The sequence below is a fragment of the Halyomorpha halys genome, unplaced genomic scaffold (assembly GCF_000696795.3).
Source record: "Halyomorpha halys isolate HHAL.00 unplaced genomic scaffold, Hhal_1.1 Scaffold664.1, whole genome shotgun sequence".
NCBI classification, from domain to species: domain Eukaryota; kingdom Metazoa; phylum Arthropoda; class Insecta; order Hemiptera; family Pentatomidae; genus Halyomorpha; species Halyomorpha halys.
Genome location: NW_027115162.1, coordinates 451,747 through 461,267, shown reverse-complemented (window position 1 = coordinate 461,267; position 9,521 = coordinate 451,747). Strand labels below are relative to the sequence as shown.

The window sequence follows — 9,521 nt, the reverse complement described above, 5'->3', positions numbered from 1 at the left end:
TTTATATTTATTTTCTCTCTAAATGATGGTTGTTGTCTTTTTGTTTTTATAGCCCTGATGAAGACCTGAAAATCAGGTCGAAACGTTGGCATAAATAATTTCGTTTGTTTATTTTTGTTGTTTCTTTGCTAACCGCCCCCCTCTCCCCCGACCATCTTCTCCAATATGATAAGTTTGACCAAGTCATCCTTCGTCACAACGGACCGAACTATTGCTAGTTGTAACTCCCCCCCTTTTTTTCTCAAACATCTTTGAGTTCTTTAATCTCAGGAGTACAACTATATGATTTCATTTATAAAGAGAATAAAGCTTAACAAGTGTAGACGTTAAAAAAACGACAAGACCTCGAAAAAAGTTTTTTTAGCATACTATTCTAGTTCTGTTCTACGTTCTCAGATAGATTATATGAACTTAGGAGTGTTTAAGAGAAGATGCTTAGTTGAAGATATAGACCGATAAATTACTAGAAATATTAGAGTTATTGGAATCGGAGCCCGGGCCGACCAGCTGTTGAGCTATTGAATTTCGCGTAGGAAGATCTGCGCAGTCTCCAAGCCCATGTGTGGTGGCAATCGTACTCAGGCGATGGACCAGCCATGATTGTCTTCCTCTCGGTGGTCGTCGTCTTCTTCTCCGGTAAGCCTTCTAAATCCTCTGCGCCGCCTACCCTCGGGGTTTTCAGTCCTATTTGAATAATATAATAGGGATATATAACTTGCGTTATATATTAATGGCTAACTTATGGCGTGTGTAACGCCAACGTCGAGATTTTTTTTTTTAAAGAGATCAGAGCTCCGAAAGTATTCATCAATCCAAGAATTAAGGAAATATGAATTAAAACCTGACAGTAATAGAAAAAGTAAATTATCTCTTTCAATTGCATGAAGAAAAATAATGGCTTCAATATTATATGACTAAATATTTATGTACACCTAGGTTTGAACATTATGAAGTTTTAATTTTTACTTTATTATCTATTTATTTTATTTTTCGTATCATGATTTGATTTTGTTTTTAACCTCTTAATTATTAATAGTTTATAATATGTTCAAAATCAGTGAATAATTCATAGCTCATCAATGTAATTAATGTCCATCAACAATGTATAGCTCATCAATGAACTAAAAATAATCTGTTCATCAAATTATTATTATATTAAAAAATTATTTCTAAATAAAAAAGGCTCACAAGGGCCAGGCTTTGGAAATAAAAAACAAGAACTCAGTTGTTGAGCAAACTTCTGGGGTTTAAGGTCAAGCCAGGAGAAGATATGAGAGAAAAACTTCCTGACTGCTTAGTCAGATGTTTTGTTGTCTACTGTTGAATATATAGAACCTTGATCCCGTATTTATAACTTGTATATTGAACTTCTAAAAGAATATTTTTAAAACTATAAGCATAACTAATATGTTATGATTAAAACAACATATTTTCAAATTTTTCTAACATATCACATAGAGTTATGAAATCAAATGGCTTTATTTTAGGTTTTTTAAATTATTTTTGACGTTCATAGGGTTTTCTCACTATTCTTGATGTAAAAGAACAACTGCATTTTCTGAATTAATGCATTTGTTGTTTTATATTAATATAATCATTAATTGAGAGATCCAGCAAGAATCAGGAAGATAGTAGCTCCAATTTTCAAAATTTTTGAGAAAACTATTTTATTTATTTTCATCATTTAATCTGCGTCTAAGGGTTCAAAATACTTTGCAATATTTGTTTAGTTTTCAAGGGGGGAAACCTCACTACTTCCTTTCTCTTTATTTTATCTTCCGGACAACGTTTCAGATATCCGTCTACTATCTAATCAAATCTAAATCCCTTAAAGGATTAAAACGTAAAACATAGGATAATTAAAATAGTTACATAGAAATGTAAAGATCATTGGCTTTTATCAAATTTATGTAATGATTGTTATCAATATTAAATATACAATATGCTTAATTGAGCATTATAATAATTTGTAATTTAATGTAAATGTTCATAAGATCTGAGTTTTTCTAATATAATAATTTGTAGATTGGAACAGAAGAAGGATGTCTGAAACGTAGTACGGAAGATTAAATGAAGAATATGTAGGAAGTAGTGACGGTTTTGTTTCTTTGAAAATAAAATAAATATAAGCAGCTCCAAGTTGTAAGAAAGTTAGGGTTTTGTATAGAAATGGACCAGTATAAATTTTATCATATTCTAAAAACAAGAAGTAGATTTAATTTTCAAACGAAAAATCATTGACCTTGAAATATAGGTACATAATAAAGTACAATATATTTCAGGGCTCTACAGTCCTCGAAGAAGCATGGTCTCTGTTTATGCCTTCTTACACTTGCCTCTGTCCGCTTTCACTTACTTACATTTGCCTCTAGCGGTTCACATCTGTAAATTCTAGGTCCCCTTCTACATCGTCCAGCAATCTAAGACATGTAAATCGTGATAGAGGAATAGGAAGGAGATGTCATCCCCTCCCTTCTAAAAATTTTAAAACCCCCAAAATTAGGAAATTTGAGTTTTGAGAACCAGCTTCAATCTCCGGAAGTTATGATAAAGTATTATTCAGAGAGGTTATTATATTTAAAATTGCTTATACTCACTGTTGAGAGAATTCAGTTTTCCAAACATGTGCAAGAAAAGGAGATTTTTCAGGAAGATATTTTCACAGACCTCAGGTAAGAAGGGAAATCCGATTAAAACTATTGGGAATTTTAGATTCTTCAATAATTAGTTGTTGTAGAAATGTTCCTAATCTAAGATGGAGCTTTTCTCTCATTTTTCCATCGCTTAGTTTACCATAAAGCAGTTTTATCGTGATTCTTCTTGAATCCATCCTCTCCACAAGCCCTTACTATTGTAGTATACTAAGGTGAATGACTCTCATATCTACTTCACTACGTAGATTCCTCAATTCTAAGTTTGTCGTTATATCCTATAAATTTTACCAAAGATTTTCCCTTCCTATACCTCAAGGATCCTTTGGTTGTCTTATTTAAATGTCACGCATTCTTAAATCACAGCAGTTCTAAAGATCATTTGTAGCTTTCTGCAGCTCAACAGCTTCTGCTTACTGAACTGACACAGATTTTTTGTAGTTACACGTCCTGTATATTCTTCTGTTCTTTGGTTCTCACATGTAATTATACTACCAAGGTACGTACCATTCATCACAGTTCTTGAGATTCTAATCCCCAATTTGAATTTTTGCTCTTGATGTCCGCATGTATGGTGCATACCCTCGGCATGAGTATCTTCAAGTTCCAGATCTCTAGCTTTTATAATTTTGGTATTCGGTCGTAAAATATTCTGACAATTATAGTGAATGGAAGTTTTTGGTAATATCATATTTCTTAAAGCTGATTATACAGGCTTTTAAAAGAAAGTGTTAGACATTTTTTTAAAATAATAATAATTTTATTAAGTTGTGGTATATGATAGGTAGTTAAAGGCAACTGACATAAATGGCCGCGCGTCGCAGTCTGTTTCTTAATAATAAAAAAATTAATTCCAATATTTTCAGTCAACAAGAGCTTCACAATCTTTAGTTGTATTCCACAGAATACAATTCTGCTTCAGTTACCATATTTTACTACCACTGGGTGTGTCATGACAGTATCTACTGTCCAGGGTAGCAGTGTCACCCTATGTTAGCGTGATGGTTGGCAGTACATGTAGCGGCGGTGAAGATACTGCCACGTTAAAACACATTTTCACGATAACAACTTCAAATCACTCTAAATGTCAGTACGGCTGAGTGGCTCAAATATTGTAAAACGTGGTTTCTGCAAGTACCCCTCCTCAATTATTTGTTATTGTATACATTAAAAAAAAACGTGAGCATCAGCTAGTAAAAGTTTTGTTTTCCACTACGCTCAAAATAATTAACAATAAAATAATATAATGTTGTGATTTGTATTAGAGCTGAGTGCCAAATATTATCCTCAAATTTAATAATCGATTTCTCACATGTTTTCAGTTTGTCAGTTGCCATGTTTTACGCCACAATTGCCCAACTTGAAACATAACATCTATCCAATAGAAATGACGAGAAAGCTAGTTTAGACTACTTAGCCTACATTTTTTAAAAATATTATTAATTTAAATAAAATAATGTTAAAATGTTGAATATTGGAATAATATCAACAAAAATTATCTTAAGAACAATTACTTAAGTTTGGATATTGACTAAGAATTCAATATAAATTTATCTCAGAACATAAAAAAAAAACTCTAGTTGTAGGTGGCAAGAGCAAATATAGTTACAAACATTATAAATAATTTGTATACTAATAATATTATATTTATTCGGAAATTTTATATATCAAGCATTTTCGTTGAATTTTATTAAAATGTTTAAATTTCTCAGTATATAGGTCATAGGATTTTCTGCCTAAAAGATCTGAGAACCTCACATCGTTTGTTATGCGCTTCAATGGTTCTTTTAACTGCACAGTATTTTGAGGTAATACCCTTGAGGATAGAAAGTTTATCAAGCTTGTACCGCTATTTTCAATTTAAAATAAGACTTTTTTTTCTGCATTGCATGGGGTTGCGGTCAAGATGGACAGAAAAAACGGGTTGAGGGGAAGCTATTCACAAGAACTTCAGTATTAAATGACCTAAAACCAAGACTAATATTTTTCCCTAATATAATTATTATTCATAATATTTTAAAGATATATCGAGAAGATCAGTAATTAATAGTTCTTTAAGAATAATCAAGACCACAAGAAATAATTTCGTTAGCCGAAGAGTATTGAGTTAAATAATCGAAATGAGCTTTAATGAGATCCTTTGTAAATGAGGTTAATGCAGTTTTGTTACCTTATGCAATTTGCGTAAACTGATTAAGGCCTGTTCCTAAGCCTGCTAATGAGATTCTCAAGTGTTTGAGAACATCCCTTCCCTCAAATCAACGCAGAAAATTAATTAGTTTTTTAATTATTTAGCGGGGCTTTATTATAATTTATGATTAAACTTTAAATAAATTACTAAATTTATAGTTATTATTAGGTTAATAATTTATATATTCATATGTGCTACTATTTTGGGCTCTTCAGCTAATTTTTCCCAGTCATTGGATGATTGTTTCTAGATTCAAACTGCTTTCTATCCACATTTACCAGCTGTCACCAACTTGAACTATTAGCATACAAACACTGAAACTTGCGCTGAGAGGAACGAAATAGGAGAGCCTTCGAACGGGTATCAACATTTAGATCTTCTGTGAGAAATTTAAATTGTATTAAAACTTGTCCTTTTGGCTATGAATTATATAATGATAAGTGTTTGAGTGATTCCAAAGGATTTTAATGATAAAACTTTTCAAAAATTGGGCACATTGAATATGATGGGAAAAGTTGACATTTTTAAAACTTTGTTTATAAGTTTCATTGATATTCTCTTGTAAATAATATATAGTAAATAAAATATTTTCAGAAGGTTTTGAATTACAAAAATAGATGTATTTTGTGTAATCAGTATTCAGGTAAATTATTTGTGGATTTACATTGTTCACAAATTCAACAATAAGAAAACTGTACCGACAATGATTTAGCAAATATTGTTATGAGGAATCATTAAAAGTGATAACGTTGTTGTTACTTTTTTAGCAACTACTGAGGTTTTTTTTAAACAAGAAAAACATATTAAATTAAAATAATTCGGCAGTTAATGACGCTTGATGTTTGGTAGTTCTGGATTTCTGTGTACATTGTAGTGTCTTTCAAAAAAGTGCCAAGACGCATCAACGGGATCTCCATGCAATATTGTGATGCGGCGCGATACAGTGTTGCAGGTCCTGGCCGATACGATATTGCGGGCCCTGGGTGTTAACAATTGCTATTATTATCAATAATATTCAACAGCTATTAATATAAAAAGTCGACCCCACTGCTGCCGCACCCCGTATGTCTGAAATGGCTAAGTAGGGGGATAAAAAAAAATTATTGCTGTGCCTCCCAGGCTCGTTAAGGTTTGGGAGCTATACTTCACTTCACAAGTGAAAGGGGGAGTTAGAGGACACCCTGAAACCATAATTTGGTCTGAAATGTAGCGGTCATTAATTTGATTTTTCTATGACTCTCAGCGCCGAGATCCTGGGGGTGTCTCTAACCCCTCTCCTGCATCGTCATATCCAAAAACGGACTTTAGAGAGTTCACGATTGGTATTTAGAAAGATGATAATTACATTTGACTTCGTCTAATTTGGCCTTCATGGGGTTTTTAAATATTCAATTATAAATGTTTAAAAAAAATTAAATTTTAACCCCATGAAGGTTTAGTGATACATTCATTTGTAACGAAGTGCTGTTACTATACCAATGGTTGGGCAAGGAGGTGATTTGGTCAGAATCACGCACGACCACCAGGGCCCTGTTTCATAATTAAAGCTAATAGAATTAGTTAAAAGTACAAGTGTAGAAACTAGTGTGGGAATAATACTAAAACTTATTTTTTTCATGATAGGGATGACTATTAGTGATATTACAAAAATTAAAAAATACTACAGTACAAGTTACTATTGTACAAGTCTCTGTAATTGTATTAAGATAAATCTACAAGACTAATAGTACTAGTTTGTACTTTATTATGAAACAGGGCCCTGATGTTTACCTAATTAAGGGTACCCATTTTATAAAGCTGGGTGGGCTCTGGAGGGCTTCCACTGAAACAGAAAATAATTTTGTGCAATTGCCAAGGAATTATAAAGAGATTTACCCACTATCCCAGGCGAATATTTTCAGACAATAATCCTTTTTTTAAATTTAATTTTATTATTATCTTTGATTTTTCACCCATTCCGCAATAACCAGATGAACTATTTACTTGCAATTAAAATAATCATGTAATGGAAATGGTTATCTTAAATTTACCGTTTATCGACGAGTAAGACTAGAAGAATAAAAAGTTTAAATTAAACAAAATTTCTTTATTTTACATTGTTAGTAACTAAATGACAAAGTGTCAACTAAAAAATAACGTAGTATTTTCAGAAAAGATACAAGTCGGTTCTCAGAAGTACCGCTGGTCTGAGAAGAAATTGCTTCGGGTCCGGAAATGATCCGGTCGGAAAAATGCGATCAAAGGAAATCCGGGTTTTCTCCCGTTTCCCAGCAGTAGCTATTTATACCCTCTTCTGATAAACGCTGAGATCGTTTTTCACATTTAACCAAGATCGCTGTTTCTATTTTCCTCTTTAAATTGGAATATATTAGCAACATTTATTTAAATATGACTGCTAGTGAATCTGATTTATAAAGATTGTATGTATATGGTTTAACTGTTTGAAATCATGTTCAATATTAGGACATGTGAAAATAGAGGAGGTTATAGAAAAAAGAACACACTATCACCTAGTACCATAGTGCTGGATATAAATTAAAAATCCATATTAGGGAAAATATATACGTAATTTACATGTGGTCTGTCCTCTGTTCACTTAACTTTGAAAATACTTCTCTATGAAGATCGCAATTAGCATCCTCCTTGTTAAATGGTGATATATTAGCAACATAATTAAAATTCGACTGCTGATCAATTTTATTTATGGATATTATAGATGGCGAAACCGTGATTATCAATATTCATTGTGGGACATGGGAAAATAGATTAGGTTAGAACAAAACATATCATCAGCTAATATTATTAAATGTTATATAGTGGCAATCAAGTATATATAAATCACACGAATCACTAATAAAGAAGGTACAAAAGGCACTAGGAAAGTTTTTCAATATAATTTTATTTTCTAAAGTTTTTTAAAAATATTTTCCACTATACAAAATACACTTGTGTTTTATTTTCTTGAGCTGTTCCACATTACAGTACTGTCGTTTAATGTATGTTGTTTTCAGTTTTTTTATTAACAAATTATCAGATTATGTACATGTCATAATCTCAAAATAGTAGAGATCATAACACTAAAAAAAGGCCATCCTTCCCCGTCAGACCCGCCCCGCTAAGACCCTCGGGGAGTAACGGTCCTACATCACTTTTGAGATATAAGCTTAAAACGGGAAGAGAAGGGTAGCCTTACTTATCTGACTTTTCAAACAGACAATTACAGCGAGTAGGTTGGTCGATGTACGACATGTCACAATCTCACAAGAGGAGATCATAACACACAAAAAAGACAATCCTTCCTTTTGGACTTTCCTGACAAGCTGCGGCTCCCCCTAGACTTTTGGGACCCAAGTAAAAAAAAAAAAAAATGAAGACAATAGTGAACTTATTTGATAGATGATTCCTTTCTGGAAACATGGTATAATTAGTAAGGTAACATTGTTGAGTTTACATCTTCACGGATCGCAAGATCACAACCACACCTTTGTAGGGATAAGATGGATATACGTTAATTCTTCGGTAAAAAAAGTAAGATTCAATGAGCGCAATTATTCGTCAAATACTTATCCCTAAAAATAATGGGGGAAACGAATAAAAAATAACTTTTTTTAGATTCTTTTCTTTGTATTAGAACTAACTGTTTTCCATTTTAATAATCTCAGAATGTTTGTTAAAAATAAATTAAAGAAGGTAACCATCGTAGAAGAGGTGGTTAGTATTTTAGTATTCTATGATGCTCTCATAGCAAACCTCTTCATCACCTCTCATATTTTTGTATTTATTATTATTGAAAATGTGCGACAGTTAACAGGATAATGGTAAGACTTTCTGCAATAATAAGCAAAAACATTTTGGATTCTTAAATTTATATAAATATCTAAAAGGACACAACATCATGATTAGATGTTTACCTAGGACAAAGCAAGTTGGTAAGAGAAATTTGTTGCAAAAGATGGTAATGTTGATAAAATTCATGACATTCAGTTCTTTGAAAAATGATTTATGTGAATATTGATTTAATAAAGATGTTTACTCCCTCTGAAGATTTTTTTATTTATATTACATATGGCTGCTTTGCTTGAATAGTGCCACATTTTACGAATTTTTATTAAAATTTTATATTTGAGATATTTCATAGATTGTACCGTAGCCTAAAGCTAATGTATAACAACTCTAATTACTTTGGGAAAGTTTGTAGGTCGACCTCAGCAAAGAAAGTAATTGCAGGCTAGGGGTATATGATTAATTTTGAATAAAATAAAAAAAACTTTAAGATGTGCCACTACTCAAGCAAAGCAGCAATATATCTATAAATGAATTCGTTAAAATTCTGGATTATTTCTTTCTTTTGGAAATCTAAATATGCTTAATTATTACTATCATATCTCAACTTTTATAGTAATACAAAAATAAAATAAATGTTTACTCATTTGGTAAATGTTATGTTTTAGAGAATATTTGTAATGGTAAAGATTCATGAATTTCTCTGATTTTCAGCCAGTGCGGTTGGAGAAGGAAATCTTTCATGCTATCAGTGCATAAAGAAGACGCCTGAACCCTGTCTGGAGGATACTCTACTTCCCTGCCCACCCAACAAAGATCGATGTGTTACGCACTATTCAAAAGATCGTATGTGATTAATACATTTATTTATTTAATTTTAAAGAATTAACATAATA

General features: G+C 31.8%; 1 protein-coding gene across 1 annotated transcript in view; it reads left to right on the top strand.

Annotated features, from left to right (window-relative positions):
- Positions 1-559: 559 nt before the first annotated feature.
- The window catches only part of LOC106685169 (uncharacterized), a 14,647-nt gene continuing 5,685 nt past the window's right edge, over positions 560-9,521 (top strand). The window contains exons 1-2 of the mRNA XM_014427719.2: positions 560-636; positions 9,340-9,471. Coding sequence (XP_014283205.1) covers positions 597-636; positions 9,340-9,471 — 172 coding nt within the window. The 5' untranslated portion in view covers positions 560-596. The remainder of the gene's footprint in view (positions 637-9,339; positions 9,472-9,521) is intronic.